The 21,896-nt window shown below is 39.3% G+C and overlaps 1 protein-coding gene across 1 annotated transcript; it reads left to right on the forward strand.

Moving 5' to 3' along the window:
• Positions 1 to 414: 414 nt before the first annotated feature.
• RHAG (Rh associated glycoprotein) lies at positions 415 to 21,884 on the forward strand. Its single transcript, XM_017659433.3, has 10 exons — positions 415 to 3,983; positions 13,034 to 13,217; positions 13,850 to 14,000; positions 15,670 to 15,817; positions 16,084 to 16,250; positions 17,735 to 17,872; positions 18,554 to 18,675; positions 20,107 to 20,180; positions 20,377 to 20,450; positions 21,147 to 21,884. Exons 1-10 carry the CDS (start codon positions 3,827 to 3,829, stop codon positions 21,219 to 21,221), a joined length of 1,290 nt encoding a protein of 429 aa, XP_017514922.3. The 5' UTR covers positions 415 to 3,826; the 3' UTR covers positions 21,222 to 21,884.
• The last annotated feature ends 12 nt before the right edge of the window (positions 21,885 to 21,896 follow it).

Here is a 21,896-nt window from a genome sequence, read left to right on the forward strand (position 1 = left end):
TATCATAAGTAAAAGAAGCCAATTACAAAAGACTTTGTACTAGATAATTTCACTCATCTGAAAGTTCAGAATAGGGAAATCAATAAAGAAAGAGGTTACTCAGGCAGGGAGGAAGTTTTGGGGATAAAGGGTATTTGCTAAAGGATATGGGGTTCTTTTTGAGGTTCTAAATGTTCTTAAAACTGGCTGTAGTGATGGTTGTATATGTTGGTGAATATACTAAAAACTATGAAATCATATACTTTAAATGAGTTAATTATATAGTATACAAATTTTATTTCAATAAAGCTCTTTAAAAAAATTAAAATAAAAGAAATTATGTCATGGATCAGACCAAAAATAGAAAGTGAATAAAACAATTAACTTGCCTTAAAATACTCAAATCCAGTAGAGGAGTTAAAGGGTAATAAAAGTAATTATGTTAAAGCTGTTGTTTGGGAGTCCTAATTCATACACCAGGATTTTTTCTTAACCACATAATATAAGTTACCCAGCTAGTTAGTTCAATTTTCAAATCAGGAGATCAACGTTTTACAGGCTACATATAAGATCCATTTCTTCAATCCAACAATACCGAACCAAAGTGATAGAAAGAAAAGACATTAATTAGTGCTTTACTTAATGAAAAGCTTACCTCAGCAACCACCCTGGAGCTTTCAAGTCTCTCTCCCACCTTTGGTATAAGCAAGATCCTTTATTTTTAAAATTTTGGAATTTTAATTAACAAGAAGTGACTCACTCAAAAAAGGGGATAGAATGTCAGTTTTGATAGAATGTCAGTTACGATTCAACACTTCTATATGGTAACAATCAGATTTAAAGATTCTTTGTGCTTGATCATTGCTTGATGAGATTTGCCTGTTTAATATGCACCGAAAGGTAGTCACTGGACTTTATATCAGTATGGCCGTTGAGTAACTATTTAAATATTTCAAATCAGTGGAGCAAGTTGTATTTGTAAAATAGAAAAATGTATCCACTTGTGATAGGATTCAATACAGTGGATAAATAGGCACTTGACTCAGTGTCCAGAATATACAAAAAACTGACAATCTTTTAGCCCTTTGGCCTCCACATCCCTCTATTGTAGATCTGCCAGGGTAGGAAGAGAGAGAGACAATTTAAAAGGAATAGTGGTCCTATTTCAATCCGTCTTTGCTAGCAAAAATAAGCAAACTCAAAGTTCCTAATAATACTGTTATCCCATTTTACATATATTCAGAAATTAAGATAAGGAAATCATGCCACTTTCTTAAAGCCACACAGCAAGAATCAACCAAGGATGGGAACATGGCTTCCCAGTCACGATACTTTCAGATTTATCCCACCCACCTACCAGAAGGCTTTAAAAGCACCAGAACAGAACTTCCCTACTCTCCAGCTTGTTCTCTTTGTGGTTAAGAACTGTCAGGAGAAAGTATTTTTAAAGACTGTTAGATCCTTCAATGTCACCCTACTGTGTGCCATATTCTGTTTGTGCCGGATCTTTGGTCCTTCCCAGTTTCATAGTTTGAGCTCAATCCACAGTTTTGTTCAACCAGAGATCCTGGTGATAAGCCCTCACTGACTGGCATAAACGAGGGAGCAAACAGCAATATTAAAGTTACTGTTGGGATTCTACATATCTATAACTTAAATGCAATTTGTTAAAGTAAGACTGTCTCTTTGTGCCTCCCTCATATGATTTGGACTGCCTTCTGAGCATTTTTCCCCCTTTAAGACTGCCCTTACTTTAATTCACTTACATATATTTATCCATTGCCCACTGTGTGCTAGGCACCGTTGAAATCTGCATAACAAACGATATGCAAAAGAGACCCAGCCTCTGTCCTCAGGGAGCAACAGGCCAGTGAAGGAAAAAGCCATTTTTAAAATGCCTATAAAGAAACACCACATGAATTTAGCACACACGACCAACAGGAAGTGCTATGAAAACAAAGATCACGATTCAATGAGAGATAATAATGAGAAGCTGGGTGAAAATGGGAGGCCAAGGAAGGCTTGGCTGAGGAAGAAACATTTTATCTGAGAACATGTGGGGGCAGGGGGGAGGAATGTGTGGAAACAGTGCTCCATCTAGAGAGAACATTTTGAGTGAAAAGCCAAATGAGAAATAGTTATTTTCCCAGATTGTACACGATTCAACTTGCAAAGGTCTACATTCAGAGGAGATCAGCAAATCTGAACTCTTCAATATCTGATACTGCAATATATCTAACATTTTTCATTTTTAAATAGTTGAAAGCCACATTGATTTATGATCTTGTTCAGATCTTCTTTCAGTGTATATTTTGTTACTTTTTTTTATAACCTGTATACAGTTTATCAACATAAATACTTTGCATTTATGATATGTTGGAGTTCTTGTGAGCACTTGTTGGCCCATTGCAAAACCAGAATTCCAAGTGTGAAATGTACATGTGTATTCCAATAGTTAGGCCTGTACACACTCCTGTTGTGTCATCCTGTAAGGAATGATGGAAATAGCCATTTTCAAAATCTTTGAATTGCAGATCTATAATATGTCAGCGATCATTTAGTCCCAGATTCTCATGGCCTAATTGTGGAAAAACATAGTAGAAAGACAGAAAATAAAACAGATTTGCTTTCTTTCATAAACATTTGTTCTGGTGTAGAATCTGGCCTAGCAGCCACTTGCATTTTCTTCCTCCTTTCTCTTCTGCATAGAATCTTTTAGAAACAGGGCTTAGCAAGAAGAATTTTATTTAACTGCTAGCTCTAAGTTCTCAGATGCAGGTTTATTTTGCTATGAGAACAGTTCCTGGGCAGAGACAAGAACAGTCAGGGTAGTTTTGAAGTTACACATAATTATTTACACATCTTATTTTCACATGATTATTTTTCAGGAGAGTGGATTAACTATGTTTCTGTTAAGTCCACTCTTTTATTTTTTAAGATTAAAAATATAGCGCAACATATCTGTGTACTCACACATTTACCTCTGTGTAAAGCTGTGTAAGGATTTGAGAATGACAGTGCCCTAAATAAGTAAAACCACTTGTACAGTGCTGTGTACTCCTCATTTCCCAGAGGCTAATAGTCAACGACTACATATCCTTAGTATCGAACACAAGGCCCTTTTTAGTGCAACCTGCCTACCCTTACAGCTTTACTCCAGGCCACTCCCTTCCCTCCCCATCGCTCCTATATTCCAGCTTTACGTAACTAATTGTGTTCTTCCAAGCCTTATGCTATCCCCTCTACCTGTTTTACTGATAAAGCCTATTTACTTTTTAATGCTCCTTTCAATACCATTTCATATGCTAGTGTTCTTGGTCCAAGATGAAATTAATTATTGCCTAATTTATGTTCCCTAATACTTTTATAAGCACTAATTACTTATCTGTCATTATATAATCATTTGCTTATATTTCTGTCTTCCCAACTAGATTATTAACCTCCTCAAGGAACTTAATAGACCCATTCTATGTTTCATTTAGTTATTTTTTGACTCTTGTAGAGCCTAGTTCAGTGCCTGTCATGCAATAAGCACTCAAAAACTGCCTGCTGATTTAAGTTAAATAAGATTCCAGATACTTGTGTGCAATAGATCGTTTCCATCACCTGGCTTCTTCCAATCTATATTGTATATTCTTCAAACCAGAATTTAGAATAATTTGATTACAGAGCATAATTCTCCTCAATGGGTGGAGTGTGCTCATTGGTTTTGCCCATTTTTTTCTTGCAACATCATTGGAGTGCCTTGAATATGCAGCCTAATTCTCCATGCAGAGCAGTGCCCCTGTTCTTATCAACCTCCCACAGCCTGTGAGGCCTCAGTGTGCCTCGGTCCTCTGCTACGAACATGAGGATCAAATTCCCTCTCATGGCCATTGGCCTGGAGATTGTCCTTATTGTTTTATTTGGATTATTTGTTGAGTATGAAACGGATCCGAGTATTTTCCAGCAACTCAACAACACCAAGCCAACAACCATGGACAAATTCCTTGAGTTATATCCTTGTGAGTAGGCAATCTACTTTTTATTATGCATTTTCTGGTTCTTTAGCTTGGCAGAAGGTGAAATTTTTGAATACTGTAACCACTTGAGCTCCACACTGGAGCTCTTTATAGAATAATGTGAGAGTTATGAGTGCTAAGGGTATTCTGAGTTTATGCAGTGGCACCTGGTCTGTCTGTAGTTCATGTGTGTGGATAGAATCTGTGTCTATTAAAATATCAGTCTTTCTCAACCAGGGTTATGTGAGAGAGAGAACTAAGGCCTAATAGCACAAGGTGTCTGCTGCACACAATTAAGTAACATCTCTCCTGAGCATCGAGAGGGTACCAACCCTGTACCATCTTTGAGAGAACTGGGAAATAGTCACTTAAATCACTTCTTCTTCTGTGGTTTGAATGAGAAATCTGACTGAGAAGGGTACACTCTATTAATGTATACTTTGTACAGTTCCTTCTGCTATGAAGTGATACTAAACAGAACTAAAGGAAGCCAAAGAGTAAACTATCGAGACACTAAAACAAGAACATTTTATGTGGAAGACACAACAAGTGCAAAGGCCCTTGGGTAGTTACTATGTGGAGTGAGCAAATAGAATGAAGTCAGAAGTGTGAGAGTCTGGGTGCTGGAAAGCCTTGTAAACTTTTGTAAGCATGTTGTTTTTATTCTGAGTTGAGAAGCCATTGGAGGACTAAGAGAAGAGAAATATGCAACTTATGTTTTAAAGACATTCTTCTGGCTGTTCAGTAGAGAATCGTGTGTAAAGGCCAAGAGAAGAGATATATTAGAATTTATTGGATGTATTCCAAGGTAAGTAGGAAGATGTATTAGGAGGACAATCCTGTAATCCAGCAGAGATATGATAGTAGGTTAGACCCAGGTTGTAGTGGAGGAACTACTAAGAAATGGTCAAATTCTGGCTATAATTTGAAATGACAGCTAACAGGATTTTCTGATACATCAGCAGTATCAAACATGAAAAAATAGGAATCAAAAAATGGTATCAAGAGCAGGATTCTTTTTCACTTTTTTAAGGAAACATCAAATTATAGATGCCAATAATAATGATGTATGTTGTACATGAGACCAACCAAAGCTTCTTATTTACAAACAGCTGACACACAAACACCCCCCCCATGACCTCTTCCCCACCTATAAGGGCAGAGAGGCCAGGACATGGGCAGGGTCAGAGGAAAGGAGGGAGACATCGAGCAATAGAGGCCCCCGGGGACCCAGAAGAGCAGTGAACAGAACACAAAGTGAAATTTTGCATGAAAATTAGTCTTCTTTCCTTCAAAATGCTGTTCATAATCCAGTCTACACGACACAATTAAAAGTTCTCTCTTCTGTAAGGTGGCTCTCAAGACCTCAATTTCTGGCAAGTACTAATCTTCCAGTTTAGCTGTATATCCCTGATAAAAATATTTTGTAGAATAGCCCCAGAAATTACATGATTGTGGTTATACATATAGTTTTTTTCCTACCTCTCAAACCGTTGATTTGCACAAAACTTACATAATAGCATAAGTCATTAGAGAGATTATTAAATACTCACTTATTAAGATACAATGTTCAAGAGTCAAGTCGACACACATTTGGAGTGCCTACCTAGTGCCATGCGCTGTGCCAAGGGCAGGGATTCAAGCACAGAGAAGGTGCAGTTGCTGCCTAAGAAGCTCACAGTGTCTCACAGCAGTTCTCAGCTGCAGTGTAGCTAAAGTTATGAGTTTTTTCCAAAATATAAGTTAGGATATTAATTTATATTTTAAGTAAGTTCAGTCAGTGTAAGTTTATTCATCCTCTCACTTACTTGCCTTCTGCTGTGCTCTTCTGAATAGCAGAGAAAGGAATGATGTTACACAGCCCTGGGATATGCCCAGCCCAGGCCACAGCCACGGGGGTAGGTGGCACACCCGAATATCATGTTTCATGTCATGAGTGACCCCAGAGATACTCATTAGAGAAACTACCTATACTCCATGGTTTCTGGATTTCACAGCATCTAACAAAGTGCTAGTCATTCTGTTGAGACAAATAATTTGACAAGGAATGAATCTTGACTGTGACTGTCAGCTATTTTTTGCTAACATATAGATAGGCCAGAGAAAAGTAGAGTTTAAGGGGAAGGCTCTTTGAAGACTGTTAAATTTTATTAGAGATTCTACAAACACAAAATCTTCAATATCTATGGGACATTAAAACCAAATGAATGATATTTTTGTACTTGGTTACATTAAAATCCATTAGTTTGTCTTGCACTTTAAGTGGATCTTTTACCCATGTGTGGACTTGTTGTATTTGTACATTGATTATCTGAAAAATACCAATTCACAGGCAAATGAACTTTGACATATTTAATCACATAATATCAAAAAAAAGGATACTTGTTGGTATCACCAAGAATCTCACCAGAAAACCCTTGAGAAGTCTCAGGAATCTGACAAGCCCATAGTGGCAGACACAAACTTTCTGAAATTCTAATTTTTTAAGAACTCAGAATGTATTATTGGCAAGAAATACTTGTCAGTTCTTTTCACTGAAATGACAGCTGCACTTTATTCATTTTTTAGAAACATCAATGCCTATTTGAAAAATCAGAGTGTGTTAGTCTATTTCAAGTAAAAATGGATTTCCTTGGAAAAAAGTTTGTTCATTCCATTTGCAACTCAAACAATATCAAAAGTCTTTTTTTCCCTGAGATAACCATCATATTTCAGTAGTGCTTCATGTGTAATTACATTTCAGCACACTAATTCACTGAGAATGTTTAAAAAACATGTATGGGAGTGTCTATAGTTAAAAGTAATGATTTTTACTCTGCATCAGGAATTCTTAAGTAAAAGTTTAGGCTCTTTTTCCTGCAACTGTGTGGTCGTGAAGAATACCACGTGTACTAACACAGCTTGGTACCACTACTTTCATTCATGCTAAGTGCCCGTAGCTTTATATACCATAGTTTTTCATCATCTGTGGGAATATCCACACAGTAAAAAAAGGCAAATGCATCTTAGAATTATCATGAAAATAGTTTTAACTTCTCGGTCTCTCTGAAAGTGTCTCCAAGACCCTCAGATCACACTTTGGGAAACATTGAAGATACAGGTAAACTGGCATTGGATATATACACAGCACTAAAAGTTATCTTACAAATTTCAGTACCATCAATGGGTTAAGTACAATGATTTAGTTTTCAAAAATCTTCATTTAAGAATTTGTTCCTGTATTTACCCATTTATCATTCAGTTCACTTATTACCAAAAGGTCCAGCAAATCTAGATATATATTACAGGCAAAAGGTAACTAGTTTGCGCAGTGTCAGTTACTCCTAGAACACTGCTTGCTGCTATTTTGAGTGTAACCTGGAATTGTTGCTATGCCTGAATTAACATGCTGCCTGTGGTGTATGACCTGACAGTAAGATACCAGCCTCCAGCAGAATTGTGAGTGTTGCCTTTGAATTGGATGGTTTTTTTCTCCTTAAAAAGATTGGAAGTAATGGGCACAAGTAGAACCTAAATCTTAGCTTCAAAATACCCCCACTCAGGGGCTTAATGGAGAAACTGCTGATTCCAGATCAGGGTGAGATCAGCACAAGGAGAGCCAAGTACCTGAAGACGGATGAGGATATGTCAGAAGAATGCAGGATCCTCCTTGAAGGAGCACCAACTAACCAAATTGGAGATAAAGGGAGCACTAGAAATAATGATGATATGATGGTGATAGACTACAACACATTAAAATAAAGAGAAAAGGAGTCACAGAAATATTCTCTAAAAGAACGTAAGAAGAGAAGGAGGAAACTCTTGTTTACAGAAAAATGACAACTAATTAATATCAAAGAAGTAATAGAGAAAATTATAATTTTGAAATTAAAAATGTAAAAATTCCAGCAAGATCCTTCCATGAATGCTAAAACCATTAGGTAAACCATTATTGGAGAACACGTGGTCGGAAAGAATGGCCCCAGAGATTATTTACTGTTTACAGGGCAAAAGACACAGTTGTAATGGAGAGACCTGGCAGAACTTTCTTAACCAGGTGACTGAACTTACCATCACCAGTCACAGGACAAATTCGGTGCCATCTACTGTGATGCAATGGGAAGCCCACAACACCGCCTGTATAATATTCTTGCCAAAATATTTAGTCTGCTTCAAATGATGCTGAAGCAACCAAATAAATCCAAATGGTGGGACATTCTATATAAAAGACAAAACAGCGCCACCAATAAAGACCATGTGGGAGAACTGCTCTGCATTAAAGGAGGTGCAAAGACACATGACAAAGAAAATGTATGAAGCGTGGATGGCATGAAGGGTCAAAACTCCAATGAAAGGGCAATCTGGGAACAGTTGAAGAAATTTGATTATAGAGTCTTTATTAGACATTATTGTATCAGTATTGCACTTCTTAGGTGTGGTGGTGATATTGTGGCTGTTTAGGAGAATGTCCTTTTGCTTAGGAGATTCATTGTTAAAGTCATTCACGGCAAAAGGGCATCTTACTTGCAGATGGTTTAGAAAAAAAATGCATATATATCTGAAGAGAGTGAGAATAAATATGGAAAATATTAACAACGGATATATCTAGCTGAATAGTACATAGGTGTTCATTGTATTATTTTTTCCAAATATTTGAATTAGGTGAAATTAAAATATTTGGGAAGCAGGGGAGGAACGATACCACCCTAAGGATATGATTTTCTCAGAAAAGATGAGTTTGGAACACAACTCCAATAGTTGAAAAGACTCGAACTCACTAAGAGCAAAAGCTATGTACATGGCAGACTCCTTGGCAGTCTTCAACCATTAAAAAACAAAACAACAAAGCAGTCAGTCCTTAATTGGAGAGTGAGTTGAATAGTTTTTACCACTTGATCCAGAAAAACAATTTTTCTGAATAAGAGCCCTCTCCCACTTAGACGAATTCCCAGTGACCCTCACCAGTGGTCCAGTCACTCATGTGTAACAGGCATTGATTGCCTGAAAAGCTGCAGGTGCCAGATTTTCTGCTGGGGACTGTTAGGGACAAGCCACCTCATGATTCCTACCACCACACTCACACTCACTTTCCCCTGAAAGAGTGCTTTGCTGGCCCTGCTCACTCACTACTCTATATGAATAAATGATAAGTGAGCACGTAGAGTGACAAAACACACAAACACATAAACAAATGAAATAAAAATGAGGCACCTGTACAATGGTACAGCTGTGTCTGGCAACACTGTGCAGAGAATCTGGTTCTTCAAGGGGTTCTAGAAGTTTGCCAGGTAAAGAAGTTCTGGGAATTGGACAGAGAAGACATTCTAGGCAGTAGGCATGTATTGGAAACAGAGGAAGAGCCTCGGGTCCTGTTTCATTGTGTTCATTTGTTGGTGGTAGTAGAGGGTGAGTAGAAATGATCAGTTGTACTTTAAGCATGTTGAGTTACCATGTCTTGCAAGATATCCTATTGCAAGATAAATGTGAATGTGAAAGAGCACAAAAATATTATCCAAATTTACTCTGGAGGCTAAAATCACCGCCTATTGAAAATATGAGTTAGACATGTCTTGACAGTGCTTCAAACCTGTCAGAAGGCTTCACAAAAAGTTCAAACCTGTAAGGAAATCCCCTTTTCCTCTACAAAGAGGATACTTTATTCCTTTCATGGCAGAATCATGCACCATAAAACTACATTCTCTCTTGCTAGTTCTCACGTACAGATTCCTAGAACAGGATGAAAAGTAATACATAATCTTAATTGTTCACACACCTTTTTATCCATGTCTTTTATATGGAATCACTATCTATCAAGGGCCTTTGGAATAAAACTTTGGAAGCTCTCTTAGGCAACTTAAATAATAGATGAGGTTCTTCAGCCCCCGTGTGGCCAAAAGCAGTAACGAGAATTAGATCAGAGGGTAAACAGTGGAGCACAGTCAATACAAGCATTTCCTCCCCACATGTAAAACATCTGGCTTTCCACCAAAGCGGGAGAGGGACAGAATCTGAAGAACTATTTCTCCCAGTGTGAGACATGAGAAAGTTAGATAAAACGATTTTTTAAATTAGTTGGTTACTGCACGTTTTAAAATCAGTAGGTTACAGAAGGAACAAAAGTAAGAAAAAAGAAAAGTAACTTGGTGTGACGAAAAACAAAACAAAAAGAAACAGTGAAGTCAGTAAAACTAGGCCCTTATTTTTATTTTAGCTTTGTGACTCTAATCAACTCATACGACTTTTCTGGATCTTAGAGTCCTGATCTAAAAACAAAATAAAATAAGTAAATTGTAGAACTACTACCATATTCTGGACTTCTTCTAACCCAAATATTCCTTTAAGAGGAGAAAATTGAGCCCCAGAAAGGTTTAGTACGATCATAACCAGGTAGTAAGAGTTGTGTATATTCTCTAAGTTCTAGGCCAATTTAGTCTATGATCTAAATCAATGTTTACATATAAAAATTAAATGGTGGCAGAACAATATGAAAAGAAAGATGAACATATATCGTCACCTGCATTTCAGAAATCAAACAAGTGGGTGTTAGCTGACGGTTGCCCATCAATCAGGTTGGGTAAAACTTCAATTCTGAAGTTCCCAGGGTAGATACGAGATGAGGGTGGGCATCCAGAACGCTGGCCTAAGTCAGATGGTTGCCAATCTGAATGACCTCCCTAGAAGAAAGGCTCTGTGGCTCATTCTCTCTCTGAGACTTCCCTCCAGGCTGGTGATGAGGGGCGATTTTCAGAAATCTGTTGTTCCCTTCCTCACCCTCCTCATACGGCCTCTATTGGCAGGTGGCTCCAGTGAACAATAAAATGGCCATAAGGCTGATTGCAAGGATGGGCCCAAAGAGCGAGGGTCACCCGTGTGTGCCCCACCCATGAGGTTCGGTCTGGGCTCCTCATTCTCTTTATTCTTGCACTTCCTGCATTCAGACAAAAGTTAGACTGGATTCTGAACCAGCAAAGGCCCCTGGTGCCTCCGTCTGGGATACCAACCAGATCTGTCTGTCATGCTATTACTCAGAGAGTAATATTTTAGGATGAATTCCCATGCTTCCAAGGGACCCTTTTTGATTTGCTGGGTTCCTTTGGAAACCCAGCATCTTCGTCCATTTCTGGTTGTGATCACTGCTATGGATTTAATTTGCAAAGTTTGAAATAAGTGTGGTGTGCAAGTTGTGTCAGGAGAAAATCAGGAGAGGTCTGAGAGGGGAGGGAAGCCCATGGGGAAGGTGCGACAGGATGGGCTCCCCGGGCAAGTCTCTAAGACAGACGTTAGCCTGAAAGAAGTGTATCAGGAAATGGCCTAAGGATCAATATCTGTGGCAGAAGGCTTTGGGCAGAGAGAGAGAGGGCCTCAGCAGGCCCCGAGGCTGGCATTGTCTAGCATCAGGTGGTCCTCTCCTGAGGGGAGGCATGCTCCTGTGAATTAGCCATGGGTGCAGCCTACCCCGGGGCAGGGCTGGGACATGGGCAAGAGCTTCTCCCAGAGAGAACTGAGAGCTGTCATCTGAAAGCACTCCCTGCAGTCAGGAGAAAGGGAAGGAGTAAGTCCTTCAAGTCTAAAGGGGGCCTCTCTGTCGTACATTACAGCACCCCCTTCAGCACAGAGACCTGGGAGGCACGGCCTCCCACCCTCAAACACACCGTCTCCGGAGCCTGCGGGGGGAACAGAGGCAGAGGCAGCCAAGGGGTGGTGGCCTGTCTCTGCGTCACCAGCGCCTGGGAGGCCAAAACTCTGCCTTGACCATGCTCGCATCCCTAGTGTGCTCAGTGCCTCAGTCGGTGGAGTCAGGCCCGAATTTGAATCCTGACTTCCTTCTTTGGACAAATTAGTTGGATTCTAACGTTCGTTTCCTCTGAGATGTGTCTTCTAGGTGTGACCTTCCTCATGCTTCACTTTTTCTCTCTGGGTTTGTATTTGTTCCCGGCATGATCCCAATTTGTTTTTTGTTATCTATTAGGTTGGACCATAAGAAATTGCCAATAGTCGGAGCATTTTCCTCAGCAATTTCAGTGCAAAAAGTCCATCTAATGGTTCAACCCCATATATATATATGTATGTTTCACCACATAAGCTGTAAGTTTCTTGAGGAAAGAGCCTGTTTTCACCATCTCACACTTGATCCTGTGTTTTACTTACACAGTGCTTTTCCGCATACTCCGTCACGCAGAGGTCATCCCACTCAGAGTAACTCTGGGAAACAGGGCCTTTTCAGTACCGCAGAAGAGAGCACTGAAGCTCAGAGAATGCGTCACTTGCCCAAGGTCACACGTCCGTGAGAGAAGTGGGGGGGGCTTAGCCTACATCTCCAGACACCAAGTCAAGCACTTGTTTCTCCAGAGTACAGTGTTCCTTACCCTGGCTTAGGAAGTGCTAACAAAGGCTTATCCATTTGACTTGAAAAACGATCTGGTAAGATTCCCAGGACTGGTTCCACTATGCACACTTGACACATGGGGACAGTAGGGCATTCCTTTAGTCATTGCTCACTAGTCAGACTTTTATACAAACTTTGGGGAAGCAAAGGACTAGCATGTCCTAATCTTTCCATCAGGAAGCTCTAGATCTAGTGCAGGAGATGAATACCTCACAGACCATCAGTCATAGTGTGATGCGTGCTAAATAAAGGTGAATCCAATGTGACTAAATGTTAAAAGTCGAGGATACAGAAAGCTGTGTGAGACACAAGAGGAAATGGGAATTTTTCTCTGGGAGTATTGGGGAGTCTGCAATAGCGGATGATGCATTGCAAAGATTTCCTTGGGTGGAAAGTAATGAAAACCTCTTCAGGGAGAGGATGAAAGGCCCACTGGTATGACAGTGCATAGTGTTCCTGGTAAGACAGTGCATAGTATTCCAAGAAAAGGCTCAAACGTTGAATAAATCTACCCAAGGTCTCATGGCTGGGAAGTACGCAGGCTGGCAATGGAACCCAGACTTTGGTTGCCCCATTAATGCTCTCCTTTTGCAGTGATTTATGCAAAGTATATAGTATTTAGTCAATGGAATATACTATGTAAAACTTTCTTAGTGCTCCCCTAATGCACTCCTCTGTTCTTCTGCAGTATTCCAAGATGTGCACATTATGATATTTGTCGGGTTTGGCTTCCTCATGACCTTCCTGAAGAACTATGGCTTCAGTGGTGTGGGTATCAACCTATTCATTGCTGCTCTGGGCCTCCAGTGGGGCACTATTATACAAGGGATCCTGCACAGCAATGGAAAGAAAATTCAAATTGGAATTAGAAGGTAAGCATCCCTTATTTTTCAACCATTGTGTTTCAGATCAATCATTTCTCTGCTTAGTCTCTTGCTTGTCAGCCTCTGAAGTAGCTGGCAAACTGTCTCCCTTCAGCAATAGAAGATGTTGGGATCCAAGGATGCAAATCAGAGCCTTGCTCTACTGAGCTGAATCATACATTCCTGTCTACATCTTCTCTGGTTTGACTTTCAGGGTATAAGAAATCCCCCTCCATAAAACTATTATTCCTTCCATCTCAGCAACACAGAGAAAACATCTCCATTAGTTATTTTTCTAAAACTATTTTTGAAAAGTAAGCACTCTAGGAAATAATTCTGTATTAAATCAACAGAATAAAGTTAAATCCTTCATAAGACAAAGAACAGGTAGATTAAAATAAAGGAAATGTTAGAGCAACTAGAGTGTAAGGTAAGGGGGAGTGAGGAGAGGTAAGGCATTAGGAGCAGATCAACATAGGCCTGGGAGAAGCCCCTGATGGGCACTGCAGTGTTTTATGCAAAGTTGGGGGACAGAGACAGAAGCCTTGTACTCTGTATAAGGTAATGCTGTAGTTCAACCCAACTCAGGTTTATTTTCAGTGTGCATTATTCTTCAATGCATTCTTTCTTCTTTCCCTCAGCATGATTAATGCAGACTTCAGTACAGCCACAGTTCTGATTTCTTTTGGAGCTGTCCTGGGAAAAATAAGTCCAATCCAAATGCTGATCATGACAATTATGGAAATTACTGCCTTTGCTGGCAATGAATATCTGGTTGGTGAGATATTTTTGGTAAGTGTCGGAGGATTTATACTTACTAGCTTACACAGTGCTTTTCCACATACTCCGCCACCAGAACATCGGTCCTAGTCACGACACATAAGGGATGCTCACTCTACACAGGGACAAAGCTTGGTGAGAGGCATACCTCGGCAAGTAGTAGTAAGAGCCATCATTTATTTGAGTGCCTATTATTGTAAACCAGGAGTTCTATAAACATTATATCATTTCATTGTCACCAGCACACAGTAAGGTAGTTATTATTACATCGTTACTATTTATACATATAAAACCAATGATCACAGAAGCCAAATGACTGGCCTAAATCTGAATGCAAATCCAGCTTTTTCTAACTCCACAACTCTTTTTATTACATGATAGTTTCTATCAGTGATCAATTTAGATTTCAACTTCTAGGTGAACAGCCTTTTCTAAGGCTTTTTTTAAAGCCTAGATCAGATTTCTTCTCTATGAAAATCTAATTGATTCCTCCAAGGATAATAAATAGAGTATTTCTGGGTACTCTCCAATGTTTTGTTAATGCTTCTACTGAATATTTAATTCAACAGCAAGTATTTTTGACAATTTTCTAGGCATCATGTGTTGGTGATTCAACTGCAGAAAAAGTAGCTAAGGCCCTGTTTTTGTAGAATTTACAATCTGGTGGGGGAGACGGACATGAAACAGTCATACATTCACCACCCACCTGTAAGCACACACACGCACACACGCACACATACACACACACACAGACACACACACACACAATATGATAAATTGCAATGCATGCTATGCAAGGTAAGTAGAGGAGGCTAGGAAAGAGTAAAGCTGGGCGACCTAATTTAGATCATGGAATCAAGGAAGCCTCTCTGAGGAAGTAACAGTTAAGCTGGACCTGAAAATTACATAGGAGTTTATCAAGTATGAAAATATTAAATAAATTAATAAATTTGGATCATTTTCCTTAATGTACCTTAATAAGTACAGAGCAATACCTCGGGCTTGGCACTCAGAACTTTCCCTAATGAGGTAGAAAATGTAGAAAACTGCACCAAATCTGGACAGTGTGCTAAAGAGGGACCTGAAATATATTTCCACAAATGAATCTTGGACGTCAACCAATTTTCATGCAGAATTAAAAGTATAAGAAAGATACAGGCTTTTTGAGGCTTCAAGTCTTTGAGTTGCAGTTAAGTGAGTCTAAACTACAATATCAAATTAATGCAAAAATAATCTTGGTTTGGTACATTAAGTGCAATGCATAATATTTCACTGACAATCTCCCTCACCCAGAGGAGTAACCTAAAATGTATTGAAGGACCGCTAAGAACCTAGTACTTTATAAACTTGGTTTCAGCTAAGCCTCACCAGAACTACATGAGCTGGGTAATACTTCCCCATTTTACAAAACTGGAGATGAAGAGAAGTATACTAATTTGTCTCGAGTCACATCACAAAAAAGTATATAACCTGGGAGTGAATGTCAGTTCTGTGTGGCTCTAAAGCCTGTAGTTTTTCTATTTCACTATCCTGTTTTATTCTCCCTTCTCTGACACATTCTTTCTCTCCCTTGATCTATTTTTTTTGTGTTGTTAAACCAATGGAGCAGTTCTTTCACTGGCCTTCTGCCTGTAGTAAGACTCAATTTCAACTCCATTTACATGAAAGTTTTGCCCCTCAGGCCTCTGATGTTGGAGCATCAATGACGATCCATGTGTTTGGAGCCTACTTTGGTTTGGCCGTAGCAGGCGTCTTATATCGATCAGGTCTGAGGAAAAGGCACGACAATGAAGAGTCTGAGTACTACTCGGACTTGTTTGCAATGATTGGTAAGTAGTGATCGATGTGCCCGATTCTTGTCTATTTCGTCAGACACAGGGAAGGTGAACTCCAACATAGGTGTGAGGGTGTTTGAGGAGGGGCATCCTGCAAATACTACTTTTGTTTATGTGGGCTAAATTCACCTCTACCCACCAAACTCTTGGATAACGAAGCCTGAAACCAAACACATCATCAGTGCTCAAGGCAAGCTGCCTCCCCTGGATTAGACGGTTCCAGGTTCAGAACTAATATCCCTTCTTGTGCTTTACTACAGGGACTCTTTTTCTATGGACATTTTGGCCCAGCTTTAATTCAGCCATCGCTGAAAAAGGAGACAGACAGTACAGGGCCATCATAAACACATACTTGTCTCTTGCTGCCTGTGTGATCACAGCCTATGCCTTCTCCGGCTTTGTTGAGCCCCGAGGCAGGCTTGACATGGTAAGTGCCATAATCACCCCATGGAAGGGTCACTGAGCAAAAATGACGCCTGCTCAGCTGAATACGTCATTGCTGCATCACTGCTGGGCTGTCGGAATGAATCACAACACTGCAGACCTTGGAGAATACTTTTAAAATGACATTATCCATTGGTTTATCAAAGTTATTCTCCAGCTGATCAACAAGTGTTCTCAAGGAATTTTCAGTCTAGTAGGAAATACAAATCATGCAAAAAAAGTCAAAGATTTGAGACATAGTTCTTTAGTGAGAGAGCTAACTGTCCCCAAGCTCTTAGAAAATTGTCTTTAGATACAGGATTTATCAAGAGTAAAAAAAGGAGAGTGGGGAGATACAAGGTGATTCAACTGTCCTCACTGTAGATATTCCTCTCAAAGAAGAAACAACTAAATGCAATGTGGGAATCCTGAATAGGATTCTGGAAAAGAAAACAGACATGAGTGGGAAATACTGGTAAAATTCAAATAAGTTCTCTAGTAGTAGTTTATCAATGCTAATTTCCTAGATCTATGACTATGTAGGATGTTATCATTGGGGGAAACTGGGTGAGGGGTAGATGGAAACCCTCTGAAGTAGTTTTGGAACTTTTACATAAGTTTGAAATTATTTCAAAATAAATCATTTAAAAAATCTCCCAAGGTGGTTTTTTAGTTTATTGACTAGGAGCTAGAGAAATGGCAGTGAAGGAGTAACCCTCAGACCAGGCCACTATTCTCTTCTAACCTAAGAGAGGAAACGACATTGTAATTTTTTTCAAATGTAGCTAAGGACATGTATTTCAATTCTCTTTAAATTGTTTCATGAAAGAAAATTGAAAACAATGAAAAGACACAAACGTACATGTGCAGCTCAGTGGTTCTCTTTTAAAAGTACTGTTACCCTTTCCTCCTCAGGCAGAACAGCCAGAATATGATTTTTCTGGGATATTCTGGCAAATGAAAATTGGTTATTCTTTTCTCCATCTTCAAATGTCCTCAGTACAGTGACATTTGTGAAAGCTGTTGTCTTTTACACATAATGTGAATACTTCAACGTCTCTCCTTCCCCTCTTTAAATATTGGAATATTATGGACTCTACAAAGCACACGGCAGCCATGGGCCTCTTTTGGTTCATGATAAGCACAGATGCATTCCAGGACTGCATAAACAGGCAAAACTGTTGGGATAATTTCTCTACCCACTTCCACCCTTCCATTACAACTTGTTTCCTCCCATCCCTCTTCTCATGGTCTCACTATCTTGATGGTTCATATACTGCTAAAGAACCCCGGCAAGAAAGATTGCAGATGTCAACTGCTTGGAGGAAAGGTCTTCTGTAATTGCAGAGAGCCTTCTTTTTTTAAAAAAAATCCATAGCCCTTTCAACTGAACGATGTGCCGTGGCATCCATGGTGCCCTAGATGCCTTCAGGCCTTCTGAACTTTGCCTTTCAGCTCACTTGGTCAATGTGTCTGTGCTCCATGCAGGTTCACATCCAGAATGCAACCCTAGCTGGAGGAGTTGCTGTGGGCTCTTGCGCAGACATGGAGATCAAGCCATATGGTGCTATGATCATTGGAAGCCTTGCAGGGATTGTCTCTGTGCTTGGGTTCAAGTTCCTGACTGTAAGTATGACAAATGCTCTCAGTCCAACTGCACCAGCATCTCCTCACATCTCACCAGCAAAGAAAAGCGATGAAAAGTCCTTTCCTAAGCACCTCTCCTTTGTCTGTCAGAAATACACTCACGTTGCAGTGGTCCTTTGGATTCTACTATTCCCTGAATTTTTTGCATAGTGGGAAAGAATCTGATTATCATTTATTCATAACTTACTATGCATTGAATGTTAACCACTTGTGTCACTTTCCTCAGGACAGTTCCACTAAAATTGCTGTATTGATGTTTGTATATTTAAGGACTCTGTTCCTTTTAAAGAGGGTATAGGATATCATCAGTTGATAAGGAGTAGGACTTGAAATCATTCACCTTCAATCCATCTACTACAGACGGAAATAACCAGATTTCTTAGCATTCCTCAAGAATTTCAAAGAAAATTAACATTTGAAATGAAAGAAAAACTGCAACAAATGTTTGCTGGTGTGTAATACTCACTCTGGGCTGAAGATGGCAGGCAGCAATGCCCTTTGGAGTGAGATGTGTTTGCTCAGATTCTTTGGCTTAAGTGGGTTTGAGATACAGATGGCAAACTGGGCCATAGGTAACATTTCTCCTGCAAATCATTGACTTAGTTTCAGAGCTCTGTGTAGGTAACAAAATAATAAACCTTTCTCGTTTTACCATTTTAGCCATTTTTTACTGCTAAACTGAGGATCCATGACACATGTGGGGTCCATAACCTGCACGGTTTACCTGGTGTGATAGGAGGCCTCGCGAGCATTGTGGCCATAGCCTTGGGAGCATCTGGCACGTGAGTGAAGGAATGGTTTTCCCATTGTTGAGGATCCAGTGATACTTTTTTCTCACTCTTTGAGACGTCCAGTGATGAGAGAGCTTTTTCTTCAGCCATCTAGGCTGCAGTTCGTATGTTGTCCTTATTGAAGACAGAGAGACATAACTAACAGAATAGAATAGTATTGGAAGATGGGTTTTAACTAATGTCATACATGTTTTTTTAAAAAAGTAAGTGTTAATTTAAATTTCTCTATTATAGGCAACTGTCTCCTAACAGATGGGGCAATTTGGTAATCATATTCAGATTACAGTAGGTGTCCTCTTTATTTGGTCCCAGCAAAATGGAGGGGGTGGTGCTTATGTGATGAGCTGAGCAGTCATTTCCATCCAGTCAACACAAAATGAGTGAGTTAGCAAAATGTGACAAGCGGCTGGATTCGGGAACCAAGAAGACTGGCATAGGCTCCAACTTTGCTATTAACTAATTACAGGCCCTTGGACAGGTCACTCAACCTCTCTGGTTCTCAGTTTCCTCTTCATAAAATACAAAAATTGTACTATTTATTCTTTAAAATCCCTTCAAGCTCTAACAGATTGCCCTAGAGTCTTCCCAAAGAGGGTATAAGTGTTTATTTAAATGGCCACCAACACACTTGGGGTTTCCAATTGTTTGCTTTCTGCAATCACTCATTCAATCTTTCAAAAACTACTATTGCCCGCTAAGAGTAAGGCGCTGTGCTAAGGAGACCCCCACATTCCTAGTTCATCTGTCACTCATGTAATACCCTTATTCATTTCAATGGCTTTTTTAAATCACATTCTTCCATTCCCCAAACTATGAGGTGTTTTTTGTTAATTTCATGTTAAGGTAACAACTTTTAAGATGACATATAGAGGTATGCACTAATATAATCGATGAGTTGTCTCTACAATACATGCTAAAATAAGCGTTTCTGACTTCACTGGTTTTTAAATTTCATTGCCATTGTTTCTTTTGGGGATGGGGTGAGGAGAGGCGCAGCTCACATTCATTTTGTGCATGACTCTGTCCTCAGTGCCTTGAAGGGAACCTGGCACAGTGTGAATACTCAATAAATATTTCTTGAATGAATCAGACCAGAGCTCATAACCACAGTGGCCATAGCCTTGGGAGCATCTGGCACAAATTCTTAGAAAATACTAAACCCTTTCAAAGGAAGGTCTTTTCATCATTCCTGAAGTAAAAGATGGCTCTTGTTTAAGTGTTTATAAGAATTTCTTAGCATTGCTCAAGAATTTCAAAGAAAATAAAAATCTGAAATGAAAGAAAAACTGTAACAAATGTTTGTGTGCTGGTGTGTAATGCTCACTCTGGGCTGAAGATGGCAGGCAGCAATGCCCTTAGGAGTGAGATTTGTTTGCTGGTGTCCTGGAAAAACAACACAGTTCTTTTCTTTTGGCTTCCCAGGTCTTCCATGACCATACAGGCAGCCGCACTAGGTTCTTCCATCGGAACAGCTATTACCGGAGGTCTGATCACAGGTCAGAAAGAAAGTAAACACTTCTGTGTATGTCATGCTCTCAGCATATTAAATGATAAATACATTTGTAAATGTGAAAAATGTAAATTTGTAAATGTTCTACACTTCTGACAGTAATCATGTAAGCTCAAGGAGATGATGTTCTAACATTTGAATTACTGGGCTCTTCAGCATCATATTTTCTCCTTCCTTCACAGGTTTAATTCTAAAGTTACCTATCTGGGGACAGCCGTCTGACCAGAAATGTTATAATGACTCCGTTTATTGGAAGGTACTTATTGTTCAGTGTTCTGTCTGAGGATGTAAATGATGACTACACTAGTGGAAGTTTTGTTCGCTTCACACCTAGATGTCCATGTGGCATCCACATGATGAAATTGGATGAATCCCCTATTTATAGACAGAAACTGAGACAGTATGTCCAGACAGATGTTATAGTATTTTTCAAAGCAGAAACTAGATGAAGACAAGACAGAATTTACTTGGCCAATGCCCTTTCACTCCTCTGAGAGCGATATAAAGCCATTCTTGTAAAGAACAGGAATCCTGGGCAATAGCATGAGATTTTTACACCGTATGTCATATGTAGGCAAGAGCAGGTAGAACATAGAAGGTTGAAAAATCTCACAGAGTATACCGTAAGAGGTTCTATAAATCAGAACACCAGCCTCTATCTATCCTTCACTTTCTCTTTACTACATTGACATTTTCTCCCAAACTATTTCCTACAAAGTCTAAGAGTGATAATACTTGGATATGTTCAATGGGATTTTTAGGGAGAATAGGATTAGGATACAGAGAATGTACTCAGCTTGGGTAGGATAAATATTTTTGGTTTTAAAATTCTTTCCCAACTCAAACATTTTTATTCCGAGGTCTTCCTAAGCTTGGATAATAATTACAGAAAATACTTTGACAGGCCCTGTGAAAGAAACTATAAAGTGTCCTAATCTTATTTTCTCTGAAGGTCCCCAAGTCTAAACAACATGACAGTCATTTCCATGAACAGGACAGCCACAACCAGCTGGAACCTGAACCCTAAACACCATTCCTGTGCCTCAACTCCCTTTCCTATTATCGGGAATCAAGTTTAAAGAAACAACAAGGCAGCATCCATAGAGAATATGAACCAGAATGGCTAGAATCGGAGCCCCAAATGTCCAGCATGAAAATGTTTTAACATAACCTGTGTTGTCTCGTGATATTCAATGACTATTTAGTTGAAGGAATGTGGCTCATAAAACAGATGATCAAATGAATTCTACTCAGGACTCCCTGACTATTCTTGCCAGTGGGTAGGTATAAGGCGGACATTCCATGTATATTGTATTTTCTCTTCCATAAAGGTGGATTTACTAAGAAATCAACACATTCTAATCATGTCAGTTTCTTAATGTACATACTATGACTTCAGCTCAAAGAATATAAAACTGAAACCAATGAAACAATAATCTACGAAAGGAAGCTATGTCAGAAATATTAAAGAACTGTATGTATGTAAGCAGTACTATGATGTTTTTGGTAGTGCTTTCTTGATTTTAAAAATGGTCTAGTCAGTAATGTCATGTCTTTGCTTGAATATTCTTAAATTCAATTTCTTTTGAATGTTTACTATTTGCGACAAGAGTTCAAATTCTATCCTACCAAAGTCTATTTTGTGTAAAATTTCAATGGATTAAAAGTTATTATAAAATAAAGCATTTGTTTTTGGCTCTCC

The sequence above is a fragment of the Manis javanica genome, chromosome 16, assembly GCF_040802235.1.
Source record: "Manis javanica isolate MJ-LG chromosome 16, MJ_LKY, whole genome shotgun sequence".
NCBI lineage: Eukaryota > Metazoa > Chordata > Mammalia > Pholidota > Manidae > Manis > Manis javanica.

Bases quoted from the DNA above. Each gene is read 5' to 3' on its own strand.
- RHAG (XM_017659433.3), top strand. From the start codon at position 3,827: ATGAGGATCAAATTCCCTCTCATGGCCATTGGCCTGGAGATTGTCCTT. The intron at 3,984-13,033 runs GTGAGTAGGCAA...GTTCTTCTGCAG, and splicing joins ATTCCTTGAGTTATATCCTT to TATTCCAAGATGTGCACATT. The intron at 17,873-18,553 runs GTAAGTATGACA...TTACCATTTTAG, and splicing joins TTGGGTTCAAGTTCCTGACT to CCATTTTTTACTGCTAAACT.